This window comes from Tauraco erythrolophus, chromosome 5 (genome assembly GCF_009769465.1).
Source record: "Tauraco erythrolophus isolate bTauEry1 chromosome 5, bTauEry1.pri, whole genome shotgun sequence".
In the NCBI taxonomy this organism is placed as follows: Eukaryota; Metazoa; Chordata; class Aves; order Musophagiformes; family Musophagidae; genus Tauraco; species Tauraco erythrolophus.
Window position 1 is genome coordinate 14,596,334 of NC_141469.1, and position 19,671 is coordinate 14,616,004.

Here is a 19,671-nt window from a genome sequence, read left to right on the forward strand (position 1 = left end):
AAGAAACCATACCACTACGGTCACACATCCTTTAAAATTCAGATAAAACAGAAAGCCACAGTGTTCCCTACTCTGAATTGGAGATTAAAAAAAAAAAGAAATCTTATTCAAGTAGTTTGGATAATTGTAACTTGCAGCTTTTTCATTTCACATTAGTGAGACTGCATATATGACAAAGGATTTAAGGATAGTAAGATTGCAAAAATAAACATCAACAGCTGTATGATACTACAAAAATCTTCAACTACAATTGCTTTAAAAATACCATGACTGTGATGAAAAGAACTCCAGGGAAGAAAAAAACCCACTAAATTCTCAACAACCCAGAAGGCTGAAAAAAGACTAAATATAATCATACCTAGTGTCACTGTGCCTGTGACTCCGTGGTAACAATCCATGATCTCATCAATAAGTAATAAATCCCAAGGTGAGAGAAGTCAGCTCACTCCTCAGTGAGAGGAAATCTGTCTCAAACCACAAAGTGCCGTAACACCACGAAGGAGCTGATGCTCTGTTCAATATGGCAACTGCTTTGTACACCAAAACCTTGAGTTCAGTTGTTGATGCTCATGATGTTCATTCACATTTATGGTGTTGAGACTTATTTGGCAGCTTTCCCTCCCCTCTCAATTTGGGCGAGACAGACACTATGAGAGAACCAACTGCACTATATTTTGACCATGCTACAGACTAAATTTTTCCTTCCTTTTCTTGGCTTTCCAGCTTGGAAACAACTTCTTAAAAACAGCCTCTTAAAAACTGCAAATTAGAAAGCAGGGCTTTTTTCCCTCCGTTTACGATCACGCAATCCATGGCGAGTAAGACAGAACAAAGAACAGATCAAAACAAAATCCTGATTTCTGGCATGAAGAAAGCCAAGCATGGAGGATTTCAGCCATGTGGGAATTTGTTTCTGTAATATACTGCATAATGATTACATAAGGAGGCTTTGATTACTGTAGAATTCAATGATATATGCATTTCTAGCAGCACTGGAATTCCTAAATGATTACACACGCCCTTCATGTTTATTCATCAAATATTTAAAATATAGCATAACACAAAACATTTCACTAGTTTACTCAGAGTAATTTACTACGCTCTTCTAACAAAAACTTGCTCAAGAAGATAAAGTCTCGCGTTACGTCCAAGGCATATGATTCTTACTAGATTTTCAAATAGAATTATTTTCTCAGCTTTACTTTTAAGTACAAAATTTCAAATGCAAACATTTACTGGTACAAGCATATCCATACCTGTAAAGAACATTTTTGTGAGACACATGGTAGAGGGAGAAAAATGTGTTTTAATAAACGGAATTTTTTCCATTTTCAATTTGCCAGAATACACCCCCCAAAACTATAAAAGAAAAATCTGTTTTCAAGCTGTTTTTAACTGCCTGTTTTCATAACACAAAAGCGAAAGAAGACTTATCACTTTTCCGTATACATTTCTTTTCATTCTTTCAATCCTTATTGCATCTAAACATATTAAAAATTATGCAGAAATATTTTTGCCACCAAATTACTAGATTTTAAATACACTGTTCCTGCTATTTTACATCAAAATCCCTTTCTATGAAGGGAGATGTTTGGGAATATAAGAACAGATAAATTTGATTTTCAAGATGCTAAAAAATTAAGATAACAAATACTCTAAAATCAAAATAAAAATCATTTCATGAAGTCATTGAATTATTTCCATTAGTACTGAAATGGGCTTCGAGAAAAAAAACAGAAATTCCTTAGTGAAGATTAAGAGACAGAAGCTACACTATATACGTTGATTTTTTTTTTTTTCCCCCTCAACACTTAAAACAGATTCTGCAGTCAATTCATTTTTATTAATGTACAATTTTGGCTGCAAGTAAAGAAGGAGATATGAACATTTTTTCCAGCAGTATAAAGACAATTACTTGTAAGAGTATTCTAAAGCCTTATTTGACAAAAGCACGCAAAACATGAAAAATTAAACAGAAGCAGCTCACAGTTGTGATTTTTCAAGGAGTTCAACGCATCCACTTAAAGTTCGAAGTGCTTCCACATTAACAAGAGAGGCGTCCGTTTTCCAGGTAAAGAAGCTACCAAAAATAAGCTCAATAGACGAAAACGGAGCTTTCCATACTGGAAAAAAACACCTTAAGCCTTCTGTTTTTTTTTTTTTTCATCTGCAGGAAGCGCCTCTCATTTATAAACTACCCATCAACTGTAGGTAAACATGTCAACTGTTTTATGTATAATTATTTTAAGTAGTTGGAGCTAATGGCAAACACACCACTATTTTCTTGAATGTCAATTCCTCTTCTGTATTTTTTAGAGGTTGTGCCATTGTGATGGGATTAACTGATCATTTACCTGACAAAAAAGGGTAAATTGCCAATAAGGACAGACCAATTTTATCCTTGGAGTCATTCAAACATTCCTGTGTTGCTGCATGTAGTACAAGGAAACCTTTGATGCTTGCAGTGCTCGGGCTGCCCATGAGGGCTGCAGCACCCAGCCTGCTGGGACCACCAGCCACCCCCTCCTGGGGAGCTGCTCCCCGAATGCTTTGTTCAAGGGATGCCTGCATCAAAGGCACTGGGAGGGAAAGCAGGCCAACACTTTGAAGGGACAGAAGCATATTCCCCAATCTGAGCTCACGTTTTCATAGCCAGGTTGTTCCACACTGACTAAAGAAACATTGTGCCATGCTTTTCTTCCTCTGTTGATTGCAGCATGCGTATTTCAGAGGAAAACATCCCGGCCTTCTATGCTAGGCACACATGCGACTAACCCTAGAAGTCATGATTACAAATGCTAAGACACTGCAATAACCACCTTGGATTTGTTCGGCTATTCCGATGAGCTCTGTGCTGGTCTAGGGATAGATGGAGCAATGAAGGATATCAATGAATATGTATATACGAGGTACTCATGGAAGAACAAGATATTTACAAGCTTTTTGGACAGTGCTACAGAGATTGGAGCAACCATGACTACGATACTGAAATCCTTAGCTGATTAAAATAAAGTCTACAGGATAACATTATCATTTACTATTTGGTTCCCCTATTTCTAAGCAATTTCCAAGGCATCCCTTTATATTAGAATACAACTGGCCTCATCACTATGTAGTTTTCCAATAGTTTTCCAGAGAGTCAGGTCTTAGAGCAAACCTTTGCCTGATGTGAGGCATCAGCAGCATCTGATTGACAGAGTAGGTAGAAAAGGAAAATGAAAATGGAAAATTAACTAACAGTAGCTTACAACTTTCCCTGAAGATACAGTAATAGGCAGAAGTTTGCCTCAATTAGGTAAAAAAATAATAATAGGGCAGGAGAAAGAGTAGGAAGAAAAGTGGGATGCTTCTAAAGAGAACAAGATTTTTGCAAAGCCAAATTCTCCCATTGAATTTTCAAGGGCTAAGTGCAAAGAGCCATAAGGCTACAAATGGTCTTTAAGTTAAACGTACCTGTAACTTTCCTGCTCTTGACACTTATCTGCAACTCTCTTATGGATTGACTAAGATACACAAAACCTCCTTATACCCTTAGGCATTTTAAAGAAAGATTTCATTTCAATCCAAACCCAAATTAAAGTCAACACTTCGAATTTCCCTTCATGTATCCAGACTTTTAAAAAATACCAAGACTGACAGTAATGCTTTAGGTGCATTGCACATGCATGTGCCTAGAAGAACAAAAAACATTTCCCCTCACTCCAAAATCTCTGTATTCTTACTAAATGTCATTATTAGAGATTGACACAAAAGGAAAACTGAATCTATCATCGTGTATATATTAGTGAAAAAAATAACATGATAAAAAAAATAAAAAAACATGTGACTATCTAAAGCTTTACTGCAAGTGTTTCTGTGGGTAGGACCACAGAACTGTACAGTACTGCTCTATTAAGAAGAATGAGATAATAAGAGCTTCTAATTTAAGGCAATATTTCTCTACAAATCCTGCAGAGAAGACACAGAAGTGAGCAGAAATGAGAAAATCAATGTGAAGTGCTTTTTCTTTAAACCAAGTAGAGCACTTTCAACACCGCTTCAAGTTTTAAAGAAAAAGAAAAGTAGCTTCAGCAGTTTTAGTGTTCACAAGAGTGAAAGACTAAGAGCATTCTGGTACAGGCAGAGCGTGGGTAGGTGTGTGCAAGCTCTCACGTTTATCTCTGCTAAAGCATTTTGCATAGTGCTCTGCAGCGTTCCTAATATTTGAGCCGTGAGCCTCTTCAGGAGAGATGGCAAACCACACCAAACCGCGCGGAGGTTTTGCGACACAGGTCGATGCCCACGAGGAAATGCAGATCGCTGTCACTTCAGATTTGGCTTCAGAACTGTACTCAAAACGCCTCCGTCGTGACAGACAGTCTTCATTTCCCACTCACTCCAGCGTGATTCAATTTTAACAGGGATACTGGCAATATTAAGACAGACAAAGATAAACCTTTTGCGAATTTTCATTCATAGTGAGCAAGTTTAATAGAAGACTCAAACCTCGACAGTTAAAAGACATGTAGTTTTAAGCCTAAATCTAAAATTATCACTTTATAGCATATGCCTTTCTAAACCTACTACTCTTAAAATTATCAAATTAATCTAATTTTATTCTCAGTGTTTAAGGGAAAATTTGGGAAATAATAAATGCAAGACCAGACTGTAGAACGTGTAATATTTCAACTGTCTTGTATACGTCCAGTTGCTCCTTGCTCTCAGGAGACAGCATTAGAGTGGTGGTTTATATCTTCTGTATCACATGTGATTTCTAGTAGTTATACTCATCCGAAAGAGATATCTACCTGCTAGTATTTAAGATAAACAGCAAAAGCATCTGCTAAGCCTCTAGCCCCAGTTGGTATACCAAAAATTCTTGCTTTTGAAGCTTCTCCACAAGCTTCCTGGTTTTCACCTCCTCGTAAGACCAATCTGTGAAGGCTGCTGCAGAGATCAGATACAGAAAGTCCTCACCAGATACAGAAAGTTGCTCCTGTCCTCTGCTTCCAGCACTTCTCCATGCATGGATCAGGTGGCTTGACTCATTGAACATCATACCTGAACTTTACAACGGTGTTTACCTCAAGATCTTGTTGCATTGAAACAAAGCCCCATCATACAAGAGACAAACATTTTCAAACCTACTTTACAGACAAAAAAGCCAGTATGGTAAGAATTTAAAGCTGTAGGTGTAACTGCCTTAAACCAACACAAATCAGATGTAGATGCAGCAACAGAAGAACCCACTTTGCAAAGCAAGCAAGCCAAAGCCCTGCCGTAGCTAAATGTTACGGTACTTGCCTAAAAATACAGTCACAGCTCTACACAATGAAGTCCAGAACACTTGCTGCAGGACACAAGTGCATATACTCTAAACAGGGACGAGAAAGACTGTTGCCTCCTGAATTAGTCACTAGGCATTCGGTCCTCTTCATGGAACACAAATTAATCTCTTCTGTATTTTCTGTAGGTCTGTCATGTGACAGTGGTACCTGACTTGTGCTAAGTGGTATTTTCAAAGAGAATGAATCCTGCTTCCACTTAAAAACTTGTTACACCAAACTGGGCAAACCTGCACACTTATAGGAAAGATAAGAATAGCATGCCTGTGCCAAAGTGGTACAGAGGTAGTATTTTAACAGTGTATGAGCGTCTAACAATGACTTAAAGAACAGGTTCAGCCCCAGCATTAACACAAAACCCAACTATCGAAAAATATTAAAGACAGTGCAGCTGAAGCCAGTGGAACATAAATTTGCCCACGGCAGTACTGGAAGAAAATCTGTGTGATGTAGAAACGGATGTCATTGTACATTTTTCAGAATATGGCATTACCCACTGCTTTTTATGCATGGCTTCACCGGATATATTTAAGTTATATTTCATGAACACATTCTATTAACTTCTTTATTCCAACTATATCAAAGTAGGAATAGCATAATCTTTATTAAAAGTTCCCATTTATATGAAAACTTAGCATAACCAATCACCCTAACCTAGAAAGACTAGCCAAAACAAACAAAAAAATTGTTTCATTGTATTAAAAAGCCTCAATTACAGAAAGCCTGACACAGCCAAGATATAATTATGATTAACATCAGACAGACAAGCATAGAAAGTGAAAAGTGCAGTGAGAACATTCAGCGTGTTAAGCACAGTGAATGTGATACCAGCTGCATGGTACTTCAATATAATTAAACTGCACTTCTTATATAATGTAAGTTAAACGACAGGCGAGAGCAAAGTTAACTATCTGCTTTCTGGTACAGGAATGCAAGCATTGCAAGGTGATTTCTAAACCTTTTTTAGAAGAACACCACAAGTAGCATGTCAACAGAGCCAAAAAAAAATAATTCTGGTTGTCTGTCACTGAGGAGCATCCCCTTTCACTTAACCATTACGACCTGTGTGCACAAACTGAGCAGTATCTAATTCTTTTCATATTATAGTAAAATCCAATGAGTTTGAAAATGAGACCTAATTCTCTTCTATAGACAGAGGTAGATTAAGGAAAAAAAAACCACAAGAAAATGCTTTACGCTGCCTTTTCTCCACCCTCTCTACAGTCTTGTATTTGTAGCAGCAAAATCCTGCTGAGTTTAATTAATGCATAGAATTTACTTCCTTTAGATTCATCTTGATAACAACAGAAATAAGAAAAGAAGAGATAAATCTTACAGTTGCAGTGCAACGAGGGATATTAGCTACTTCAAACTAGTTAACTAAAGTAACTAAGAGTAGTATAGCCCTGATGTTGCGGGGATTCTTATTACTGTAGCTTTCTGCCCTATTTCTCCACAGTATTTTGAAGTCAGATCCACGGTTTATTCTGCCATCAATGCTCACTTACACAAGCTGGTGACGAGTCTGGAAGCACAGCCTAGAGCAGCAGAACATACCTAACGGCCTTGGATGTCCCTTCACTCCCAAGTAGATTACCTGTCAGTCTGGAGGAACACTGGGGCTACATGCTGCAGTTTTTAAGGACCAAGACAGACAGCTTTATTCTAGCCTTGACAATCCGAACTGTGAAGCCACAGCATTTGGAACAGGCCTACTGCCAAAGGGACACAGCCCACTTCTTGGGTCACAAAGCAAGCACTGACGTCTGTGCCACTGCCGCCATGCTGGTAATGGTATCAACCTATAGCTCATTTAGACCTGACTTTTATGAATCCACATACACTTCCAGACTCAAAAAAGTCACCTGAACTAATAGAAAAGTGCGATAGCTTCCAATTATAGGAAAGTCAAGTCATTAGTTTGATCATCACTGATGTTTCAGGACGTAAGCAGAAGTCCAAATATTGCCACAAATAAAGTTGCAACCTGGTGGCCCAGGGTCATTCACACATGCTGAGTCTACCTTGTTTTAAAGCTTACGGCTTGCTTATTTTTTTCTTACCCACATCCAGTTTTAAAAAGGCTGAACATTCAAAAAGGCTCAATATATGTAAACCAGAGGTGGAATAAACATTTTCCCCTACAGAAAGGTACTATAAACTATAGATCTAGAATGTTTGACATAGAAACTACATAGCTGTTATGACAAAAGAAAAGGTATTCTTTCTTGTGACTTATGAGCTACGTTAATGGGATTCTCTGGGAGAGACTCTAGTCTTGTACTGCAGTTGTAAGGAACAGTTACAAAAAAATCTTACAAATTTGCAAGAATTTATCAAGTTATATTCATTCTCTGGATCCATAGCTATCTTGACATATACAAGAGGCAGTATACAGGTCTGCAACTAGAAGAGCAGTAGTACAGGGATAGCTCTATAAATCAAGTCCACTCTTTTCGCTTACAGATAGGATATTATTTTCCATCACCTGTCAGTCACAAAAGAAATTGGACGGGAAGAGACAAAGTGAAACTCCTTGTACTCAATTCCTCTATCTGAGCACAAGTGACAACTCCATCGAACAAACAGCACATCCCATTTAAGCCCCTGTAGTCTAAACCATAACCCAAAATTGAAACATACACATTGTGAAAACATGCGTATATTCTCCTTCTCCAGTTATTCTTCAACAGAAAAAAAGACTTCAGTCTATAAACTGAAAGAAATCCAGATTTTATGTCTAAAATATTCGACATGTTCCCATTAAAGAGCACAGTGAGGAGACAGATCCAATGCGTTTGCTCACAGAGGTCTGAAATTTAAACAAACATACCAAGTATTTTCTACCTTTAAAAAAAAAATAAATTTTAAAAGTCCTCTAAACATACTACTTTACTTATGTAAGCAGTTCAAAGACAGTCTCAAGTTTTATGTTATGCATTTAATTTCCTTCTATGGTTAATGAACGCATATACAGTCATGCCGTGAGCTTGTATGGTCTTTAATCATATTTGGTACCAATTACAGATATGTAAAGAGCAATTCAGCTAATTAAATAGAGGTGTCAAGGGCCATTTTTGCTGCCTAAGAGAAAACTATCAGCTGGACTCCAGCTGCCACAGAAGAAAAAAAATAGATCTCCCATAGGTCCTATGATATCTTCAAGCTCTGTAAGGCTGTCTTAGATCACCTGGAGCACTAGAACAGCACTCAAGGTCTCTATTTGGCAGTTAAACCACTCAAATAGTCCCATTGACCTCCATATATCCTCTTGAGTAACTGTTCCTCAGCGTAGAAGCTGACAGCGTAACTGAAAACATACAACACTGGAACCCCAAAACAATTCACCCTTAGCAATGACACAGGCTATTTTGGACCCCCACAAATCAATAATAGCAGCAGCCACACAGGAGCTGCGGGTATCACCATGCAAGAGATTAAAATAAAGTATGATTATCTCTCAAACATCAGGGTACGGGCTCTATCATCATCCTAATTTGGACACACACGTAAAATATTGCCAGAAACATTTCTGAAATATTATTCGTAGTGTTGTTATCTCAATCTATTTCGTACATTCTCTGCCATCCAAAAGCACACAAGAGTTAACTTTTATTTGCCAGGAATACCTGTGCTGATTCATGTAACCCATTAAATGATAGCAAAGGGTCATCTCTCTCTATTCTCTAATATGAAAACAAAAAATAAAGTACACTTTAGGTACACGAGAAGAGTAAAATGAATTCTACGTAAACACATTACCCCAATTTGCAAGCTCGCTGAAGAGAGTCAAAGAACAACATGGTGAGAAACTTAATCCTCAGCAAGATCTACGCAAGAAATGAAGCACAGCACTTACCGTGTCTTGAGACTTGTCTTTAACATCATAGACTGTTAGTTTTATTTTAGTTTCCTCATAGATGGGGTATTCCGGTGGGAATGTCACACCAGTCAAAAACAGTGGATCTCTTGTACCCTGTGTAACACAAGTAAACATTCAGTAAAGTAACAGCTGTGCAATGTGCAGTCTGCCATCATGGACGTACAGAAACTGTGGGCTCTTTAAAAGAAGTTAGTTTTCGACAGCAGAGAGACATGAACAGCTGAGTATTATCCAGTCAATAAGAAAACCGCACAACTTTAAAACTTTGTCAGGAGAGTTTCAAAAAACTTTTCAGAAAGTTTTTTAACTGGAAAAGATATGACTGTAAAGAGTTCAGCCAGCAGGTATCAGCATCTGGAACACAACCTGTAACGGTCCCTTTCTTTCTCCCATGATACTTTCTCACAGTACCTCATTTTCATATGAATTAAAAAAAAAAATAAAGATATAACTTACACACACACAAAAAGTCACAATGAATTGTCTATAGAAATGCTATAGAAATTCCCTGTGTGACATTAAGGATACTGGTTTATGGGGAGAGGATTATACATGTCTGTGCTTTATAACATTATGATTATATTTAAAAACTGGACACAGAATTAACTATATTGTAGCTTCAGATATACAAACAATCAAATGAATCATATAGAACGCTGCTTATAGTTTCTTAATGTTTAGACTTACTTTCCAAAGATTACCAGGCTAGTATCTTCGAGTTTTCTATTAGGTAAAATGAAGAATTTTGCATGATAAATGTAATTTTTCTTTTGAGAAAATAACTTTTCTGCACCCCTACCTTCCCCTCCTCCAAAGCTTGACTATAAGGCAAGCTTGGAGCCTTAACACAACAAATCCAGGGATTTATTCAGAACTAGGACATTGTCTTAGGAGATGCATCAACTTCTATTAAAAAAAGAACCAACAAACCCAATATCTATTCCATCTTCTGCACAACATCATTCCAGACAGTCTGCAATGAAACATCCTGATCAGATACAAAATACTTGAATTAAGCAGTTTCAGGATGGTTGATGGCTGAAACCATAACTATTTAATTAGTACTTGGTTGAAACTAAGATCACACATAGAGCTCACAAAATTTTCTCATTATATTTCACAGTTAAAACAAGCTTTTCGTAAAATTGTGTTTGTGTTTACATTAAACTGCCTTGCTCTTAATGAGTCTCTCCAGTTTAAGTTAAGCAAGTTACACCTACATTGTCTGCTCGCACTGAAATAATTTTCCCTGTGAATAACTTCTGCTGTTTCTGACAGTGATGCTCACAGGGCAATGCCAAGACTAGCAAAGCAGCTTCAGACAACTTTTGCTGTAACATGTGATGCAAGTTGCTAATTATTTTATGTAAAGTCACAGGGATTGCATACACACACTCTTTTCCCTAATTATAGAAGTAGGCTAATATTTTTCTAATTGCAAAAGTGTCAACTTTCCAATGAGAAAAAACAGAACAAGAAACAGGCAGGATAACAGACCATATAACGCACCTATGTTGTTCTGTAATTCAAAATACTTGACAAACTCACTGTACTCTCAATTTAGCTTTACTTTGCATTGCCTTGTCCTTTCACAAGAGCAACTATTCCCTGTTTCATTCTAGACCTATGACTGAAGAACCAGAGTAATCTCTATGCCTCTGCTTGGAACAACAGAGCTTTCATGAAAAGCCAAGTTCATTTCTAACTGTTTACCCTGGTTAAATGCCAAGAACTACAGAACACTCTTAGGTATGCTTTGCTAACTGCCAGAGTGTGCTTGTCTTACCTAAGACTATGCACGAACTTGTTTTACTCCTCATTCACTTTCTAAAGAAGAAACGAGCAATTCATTAATCAACACGTTAATTGATTAAGAAAGACTCTCACCTCCACGATTTCAGTGCTTGAATACCTCGTCAAAATGTGCTCTGCTGGATGTACCACTGAGACTTGTATAAACGTATTCAGCTTCCGATCACGGGTAGCAGACACTAGATCCTTGCATGCTGGAGACAGTACAAAATAAAAATAAAATACTCAAAGGAAAACTCTGGGAAAACGCTGTCACAGGCACGGGACAAAACAAACTACGCTTCGGCTCCAGATTAAATCTCTAGAGACAAGCTGATTTTAACAGAGGAAGTTCCTTGGAAGTAACATACAGAAATAGGAAGTCACATGCTGCAGAGCTGAACTGGGATTTCGTTTCCACTGAGAACACTTGCAGCTTCTGCAAAGCTCCCTGCCAGAGGCTCATCAGCCCCGGTATATGAACGTGCATGCGCATACGCGCACACTTACACACATCGCACGAGTGGGTAGTTTTACATGAGCCTTCATTTAATTTGCCACGAAATCTCTCCTAGCAGCCTAACTTGGTCGTCTCATCTGACGATTTTCACAGTACACAACCATTTTAAACGCATTCTAAACCACTTAAATACCATTAGTGATTAGGTCTAAGAGACTGATACTACATTATGAACTTTTTAGTAGAATTAATCATCGAGTAAAAATCTACACTCCTAAAAGCAGACAGTAAGATAAGCAGTTCTTTTGTCAGTGAATGGTATCTAAATGAAAATAATAGTTATATTCTGGCTACATAATATCATTAATAAAACTCATTTTACCTGTTAAATATAGAGAAATTCAGTTCTTGTTTAATAATTCATTTTTATCGTGGTACCCCTGTCAAGCAGGTGACTGAGCTCACTCTTTAGACTAACACACCTCATGCCTTCTAACTGAAAGGATGAAAGCACCAAAGGAAAAAGAAAAGGAAAGAAACAAATGCACCATTAGCTGCTCTGCAGAGGGAAAGTAGACTAATGGGGCATACACTGGCTCAAAAGCAATATTCATCCACCTGACATTCTTCAGTAAGGAACACACAACAGAGCATACTGTGATAGGATCTATCCAGTGTTTCTGCAGCGCATCAAACTATACTGGGACCTTAGAAGCCTGAGGGAAGAAAAGAAAAGCCTATGGTTTCAGAGAGGCTAATTGTCACGAAAGAGCCGAGGACATTTTCTAGGAGTCACTGCCAAGCAGGGGCTTCCTCAAGTGCAGCTGACATTTAACATTTTAAAAGGTGACTCAGATTATCCTCACAGCAAGCAAACCTGGTCTGATGAGAAGCCAAGGCAAGGAAAGCTCTGATACACACAAAAGGCCAACTCAGCTTGCTTTATACTTTTTGTTTTGGTTTGGTTTTTTTTTGGGGGGGGAGGGGGGGGCAGATCAGACCTGCTGCTTGAGAAAATAAAAGGAAAACTAGTTGAAGCTTTTTTACCACTCTTCCATAACAGTTAAAAGGGAAGAAGGAAACAATCAAATCTAACCTTCAGAATATTTTGAAATTTTTGCTTTAGCCCAAATTGCCAATGAAACCTCTCAGTAGATAGTCTCAAACTGACCCTATCATAATTTGGTGGTAAAAGCAGAATAAGAATAAAGGTTTATGTGCAATGAAGTCCCTATGAAGCAGCTGATATAACAGCATAAGACTTAAATAGCAAGTTGCCAGCAATTCTTTGCTACAAAGGATCACCACGTTATTGAAATTACGCTAAATATTAGCACTACTTGATACCACCCGAAAAGTTATATGAGTAGATTTACTGCAAAGTGGTTAGCAGAGCACAGAAGGTTGGGCAGACACCTGCCTATTTGAACAGTATCCTCTCTAAAGCTGACCACAAATGCAGTATTAGATCAAAGTTTCCAGATACAGCCATTTCACCCCACAAACCCTGATCTTATGCCACCACCCAATCCTTACATCTTATGCCACCACCCAATATAGCACTCTAAAGCACACTGTTTCAGAGGAATGGTAAGAGAGGTCACACTCAGTAGCAGAAGCTAGAACAATGACAGAGATAGTCAAATTTTTCACACCCATCACAAAAGAAGGGTAGCCAGCTCACAATTCAATGGATCTCCAAAAATGACAGGAATACACCAGAAGAGAAAAAAAAGAAAAAAAAAAAACAGAAAGAGACAGAAACTTAGGAAAAACAAAAATAAATCCCCCCAAAAACTGACCACTGACTCTGGCAGGAACCCTACACTAACTCTGGTAAAAAGTACTAGTGCACGATGAATGGAGGTCAATCCCCCATTAATAATGGTTTGATTTACTCATGTGATGTCTCAAATACATTAACCAGATGTGACTAATTCTTTTAGCAGCCAAGAGCACAGGCTTTTATCCTATTCATAAGTTTTTAACAATAGGAAAGAGATTTGCACTAAGTGGTCATCAATGTAGTGGTATCTGAGCTTAGGAGATAATTAATTTCTGTGATTGTAAGTCAATTCAGTCATTAGATCATTTTCCTGTAAAAAAAAAAAAAACAACCTAGCAGCACGATCTTGGGTAGATTTGACGTGAAGATAATTCATCTGCGTATCTCCAATGGTAAGGATCAGCACAAAATATTGGAACTCTTTGGAAGACCCCAGTGCAAAAGGCTAAATGAAATAGAATGAAGCCTGCATCTACTTTGATGATAGATTTATTTGTCTCTACAATGACATCAGGCTAGTGCTGTTCACAAGCAGTACCCTTTCAGTCCGAGAGGATATTCAATAAGGTTGTCGCTGGCAGAGAACTAAAGATGTGGTGTGACACAGAATTTGTTAGTTTGAGCCACAGTGCATCACTTCCCTTAAAAACAACCCAACTGAAATGTTAAACAAAACATAGGGACTACTTCTAAGCTGATGCCAAAGAATAGGGGAAGTCTGTTATATCCTGTTAACTGCCTGGCAAGTTCCACAGCCCCACACTGCACTATTGCCCTTTGAACTATTTTACTAGCAGTATCTCTGAAAATCTTCGGTCTTCTCAAAGAAACAGTCACCACGCTTCAGACAAAATGAAACATGTGGCCGTGAAAGTGAAATACCAGCTATACATTATATATTTAAACACATGTGTTGGGCATTATTGACATACTCTTTGTAGAGACACAGATGAAAATACAACTACAAAAGGTATGCTAAGGCTGTTTTCTTAACTACAAATGTTATACACAATGAAAGCAGGTAAAAACATCAATACACTTTCCATCATAATATACACAGAAGCAGACCATATATATAGGTAACATTATTTTTCAATACTTCACTATGCTCGAATTAATTCTGGAAAAACTCATCAACAAAACTCAGTGAGCTGAGGTGACAGCTTGTACTTACATGCCAAAAGTATATGAATCTACTCATTGTGACTGTTGACTCAGTGTATAAAAGCCTGAGTCACCCATTCCTCTGGTGATCACATCTCTGCTAAGCCTATTGGTGTACAATGAATGTTTAAGGAAGAACTGCATTAGAAATAATTTATGCTTTTCTATCAACAAATAAAAAAGTTAAGATGGCAGGAAGAAACCACTCCTCTACATATTAAGTGAAGAAAAAGGAAAGAAAGACAGCAAAGTAATCACTGTGTAGGTAAAGATGAAAGGCTGAAAGGAGTAAATGCTCTGGAATATATTTACAAATATTTTGCAAAATTCTGTGGTCTATGTATAGAACTGTCTTACCATTTAAAATGCTTTAAACCAGATAACACTTAATCAATGTTATCCTTCAACAGTCACTTTCTAAAGAATAAAGCCAGAGAACAATGGTGTCTCATTTCCATTATTGTTGTTGTTCTACTATTAAAATGATAATATTATTCTTGTGTGTGTGTGTGAAAGACTAAGAAGTCCCAATAACTATACAACAATAAAAAAAGATGAAAACAAAACAAACCCCCAAATAGTCTGGAAACTCATCATATACCTTCCCTGAAACTATAACAATTCTGACCAGGTGTTCAGCACTGTTCCGAGCACTAAACCCATTGGAGGCAAAAGAAATTATTCTGGCAGAGAAACAAGAAGATGTAGCATCTCCCAGAACTGAAAAAGATCCAGCAGCTAGAACAAATGACATGGGTAGAGGGACTGAAACACAACCTCAACTCAGAGTTCACAGAGTTGTTTGGGAAGGATGCCAAGGACTAGCCCCAAAATTGGGAAACAAGACTGAAATCGCAACGTTTATTTTAGTGAGGGATATTACAGCACATCGGTGAATCTTTTCCCAGACTATGGATTCACACAATGCGTGTATTAGCTTCCATGGCAATTTGTGAGGTAGCTTCTTCTCTAACCAGCGATAGAAACAACATTATTTCCCACAGCTTCATTTCTTTCTATTTTCCAAACCAAAACAGATTCCAAGGGCCTGGCAAGGGACATGAATTAACCACCATGCTCCTGTTGTCTCCAAGGTACACTATTTCATGTGCTCTCAAAACAGAACAAAAAATTACTATCTGAATAAACCAGGAACGGGAGAAGCCTGTGTGTGTCACACATATACATATGTAAACATCATCTTCTAAATTTTTTCATTTCACTGGCATTGCAGCAGCATTATTATCCCAAAGTAACTTATTAATAATAACGTACAGTCTGTCTTGATAGACTAATTAACCGAGGTGCAGCTATTCCTTGGTGGGAGAAAGGACACATTAAATAAGAGAACACTACATTCAGACTTGTACTACATGCAGAACACTGAACAGCACACAGTTTTCTTTTCTCCTCCCTGGGGACAGTGTTGAGGGGGGTAGGGAGGATTAAGAGAAGAAAGCGCACATCACCGCTGCCTCTGCCTCTTCTGGACACACAGCACTAACTGAGCTTGTTCAAAAGAATATCTTCAGTCAGGAACACATAAAGGCTTAGGAATAATCCAACTTCAGGACATACAAGAAAGCTTTGGCCATAGGTTTGAATTAGGGGCATAAATGCAACTGTGAAAGGGATGAGAACAGGAGCGTGACGTGTTCTCTGTGTGGCAAAACATGCCTGAAAGCAAATGAGGACTGGTAATGGCACAGAATGGTGTTAATGAGCACCCCTCCAGCTAGTGCTCCATACTAAATATTATCACTTGGTTTATGATAAATACTACTAATTGGTTGTCCCATTCATGTGTCACCAGGAATACTTCGGTTTGCTGGTGGATAAACACCACCACTACCTAGGGACCAAAATGAACAGAAAAGTTACTCCCACAATAATTTGCCATGTGGACTCCCAGTAAAATTCACCGTACAATACTAAATATCAAAAGATGCAGTAACAGAAATTTTAATATCCACATTATCACAAAACGAGGGCACAGTTACATAGTCATGAAACAAGTATGTATTCCGAGGGACACTCATTAACTGTAATGATTAAAACAGATGCTCAGACTCAGGTAAACTCTGCAATGAAAACAATCTCTACAGAATAGAAGACTAATTTGGACCATGTATACAAATAAGTAAAGATCTACTGATATTTACCTAAGAAAAGGTTCAAGATGACTATTCGTGTCTCTGGGGATAAAGGCTTGTATAAAAATATAATACGTATCTGTTCTCTGGAATGTACAGCTGGTTGCTAAAGTAACCTAGTTATATCTCAAGGAAACGCACATACATAATACAATTAGTATCCTTCAGGGGATGCCTGCAATTAACAGCAGGAAGAAAATTTCTACCAACTGTCCAAGGAGAAAGAGATGACAAAGAAGTCATATCAGATGAAGCATAAAGATAGATATCCCTATAACATCTTTACAAATACACATTTGGAGAAAAAAAAACCCACACCCTCACAAACACCACCAGTATTAGCAGTACTCATTGTAATATATCAATATACTGTCCAGAAAAAAATCCCTCATTACCCACTTAATTTGCACCTACAGGAACACAATTATTTAGGAGTTGTTGAAATAAGACACACGAGTGCTGCTAGGGGAAAACGTGATATGCAGATGAAGGGCAGGGCTAAGTGATCATGCCCAGGAGTTGAGATGCCAGCTGCACTCATCATCCTATTTGCACACGAAGTGATAAATCTGGTTAGAATTACCACTTTGAAAATCAGAACTGATCTATTTTAGAGAAGTTCTGCCCACCCTGGATTTCGCAGTACTAGAGAAATTTTAGGTTTTGTGTCTTTTCTGTTTTACTGAAAGCCTCATGCTGGACTAGGGCATTAAGTACAGCACTTTCCAACTGCATCCCTCCGTCTTCTCCAAGAAAGTAAAACAAATGCAAAGGCTTAGACTGCAACTTTGCATTGTCACTACCAGCAGCAATAATAGCCATTTCCTGAGCACGAGCTTCAATTCTTCTGACACGTTAGAACAGGCCTGTTTCATGTTGCAGCTTCGTCATTCATCCTGGACAACCCTAGTTATTTATAGAGTTCGAGTACGATAGATGCAAAAGACTCAGGAGAGCAACTGACCGGATGAACGTACAGCTCACTGGCATCGTATTTCCACTGCAGAACTCAAAGAGTGGTTACATGTGCTAACCACCCATTCAGTGTAATTTCCATTTTGGAAGTGCATTAATCCATTGCTAACATTAGACGACCTGTTCCCGCAAACTCACTGCTGAAGATCACGCTCCTCCAGCTTTATTCACAACTGTGTTTGACTGACTGCTGCCACCTCTGTGCTCTCGACTTCAGCTACACAATGGCATTGAGGTCACAGAACTGAATTTCTAGCTTTGCTCAGAACAGTTGGTTCCTTAAGTTATGAAACAAACCACTCTTGATCAATATTTTTAAACTCCTTTAATTTTTGAAACTGTAGCTGAGAATGTGTCTGTCTATTTTTTTCATATAGTACTATAGTTATAAAAGTGTGATTATTCCAGAAAAGACTGCATTTCCTTACTGAGCACACTGTGCATCTAATAGCACAGAGAACTCTGTTTTTCTCAGATGCTGCAGTAGTCTAGTGACAGCAAAGCAAAGCTTTTGCTGTTGCTTTAAATTTTCAATTATCCTCTTCATCTTCCGTCTAAAACTACTCTGTTCATGGCACTGCTTATTAATGGCATTTATGCTCTGACTTGAAGGTGACTTCAGTTCTCTGGTGAGAGAAATGAGGAAAGAAGGAGGGGAAGGGGGAAAATCAAAGTCTTATGACAACTTGCTATACCTTACTACGTTCCAAAGTATATTAATATCAAAATGGATTTTGATACTGCTGTAATTTATTTTGGTATTGTTGCTATTTGAGAATACCACAAAAGGGTTTAAATCTCTGGAAACACAGCTAACTATCATTTGCCGCTTCACCTTTTCCCAAAATCATCATATCGAGTATCTAATAAAGTAAGTTTGCTGTAATTTCTCTGAGATTTTCTACTATCCTGAAAATAGAGTGGTTACAAGTACCAGCTGAAGAATTAGAAGAATAGTAAATAGTATACAGACTTTCCTTTTTCTTTTAGGTAGGATTTTCCTTACACTATAAACCCATAGCAAACATCTAGAATCTGTAACAATTTATTTCAGATTTTATCAGTACAACATATTCTGCTGGTTTCCCAACATTTGGAAATAAAATAAATGTACAAAAACGTATCAGCGACATCACAAGAAGATGAAAAGAAACAAAAGCACCAAGCCTCTCAGTTTTCAGTCTGCCACATCTGTTTTTATTATAGCAGCGTACCCTGCTGCTTTGACATAAGCCTTTATACACTGCTATACCAGTTGTCAAGTGAAGCATTACGTGGTTTTGATCCTCAGTGTGCAGTATTACTTTACAACACTGTAGAGACAATCTTTTTCTCTAATATGTAAAGAAAATTCATCTGTTACTTAGCCTTACTCCACATCCATGTCATCGTATACATCTTTACAACATACCTTCAGACTCGTTGAGGAAAGAAGCTTCCCTTGCAAAAGAAAGGAAGGCAATCAAGCAACACATAGTCTGGCAAGTATAGGAGACAAGAAGCTTCAGAACGTACTCGCAAGAAACTAAAATCTTTTAGGGTGCTTCTTCACCGCAGTACAGCTGCTTTGAGCAGCTCTAAGCAAGCAACTCTGGATTCTAGGTAGAAGCCCAGCTACAGGAGCCCCGACCTCAGAGAAGAGTGATCCACCTTTCTGCTTCATCATGTCATGCAGCCTGGACAACATTTCAGGATCCCAAGCTAGTTGACGTTAACATTGCCCCATGATGTTAACTATCTAAACAATAGTGAAGTTTTAGAGGCTGTGACAAGGATGTCCCTTTCACATAAACATCTGTGGGGCCAGCTCTCTAATTAATTATAAGCTAACCAACTATGTGGCCATAGCCCTGTTGCCCATGAGAATGCCCATGCATTCTCACTGCTAGAGAATAAAGCTATCCACTACTTCTTTAAGTGAAAATGTTACATAGTAAAGGCAATCATGATGAAGACACCAGGACAAGATGCAGAAGGGAGCTATACTACCAACAGTAACTCACAAAAACGGCCAATGGGATATTGGCGTGTATCAAGAATAGTGTAACCAGCAGGAACAGGGAAGTGATCCTGCCCCTTTTCTCGACACTGGTGAGGCCGCACCTGGAATATTGTGTCCAGTTTTGGGCCCCTCG

The 19,671-nt window shown here is 38.1% G+C and overlaps 1 protein-coding gene across 4 annotated transcripts in view; it reads right to left on the bottom strand.

Moving 5' to 3' along the window:
- The window catches only part of INPP4B (inositol polyphosphate-4-phosphatase type II B), a 282,937-nt gene that overhangs the window by 160,859 nt on the left and 102,407 nt on the right, over window positions 1-19,671 (bottom strand). For all 4 annotated transcript variants that reach the window (XM_086612544.1, XM_086612542.1, XM_086612543.1 and 1 more), the window contains 2 exons: window positions 11,095-11,213; window positions 9,184-9,300 (listed from right to left, as the gene is read on the bottom strand). In XM_086612544.1, coding sequence (XP_086468670.1) covers window positions 9,184-9,300; window positions 11,095-11,213 — 236 coding nt within the window. The remainder of the gene's footprint in view (window positions 1-9,183; window positions 9,301-11,094; window positions 11,214-19,671) is intronic.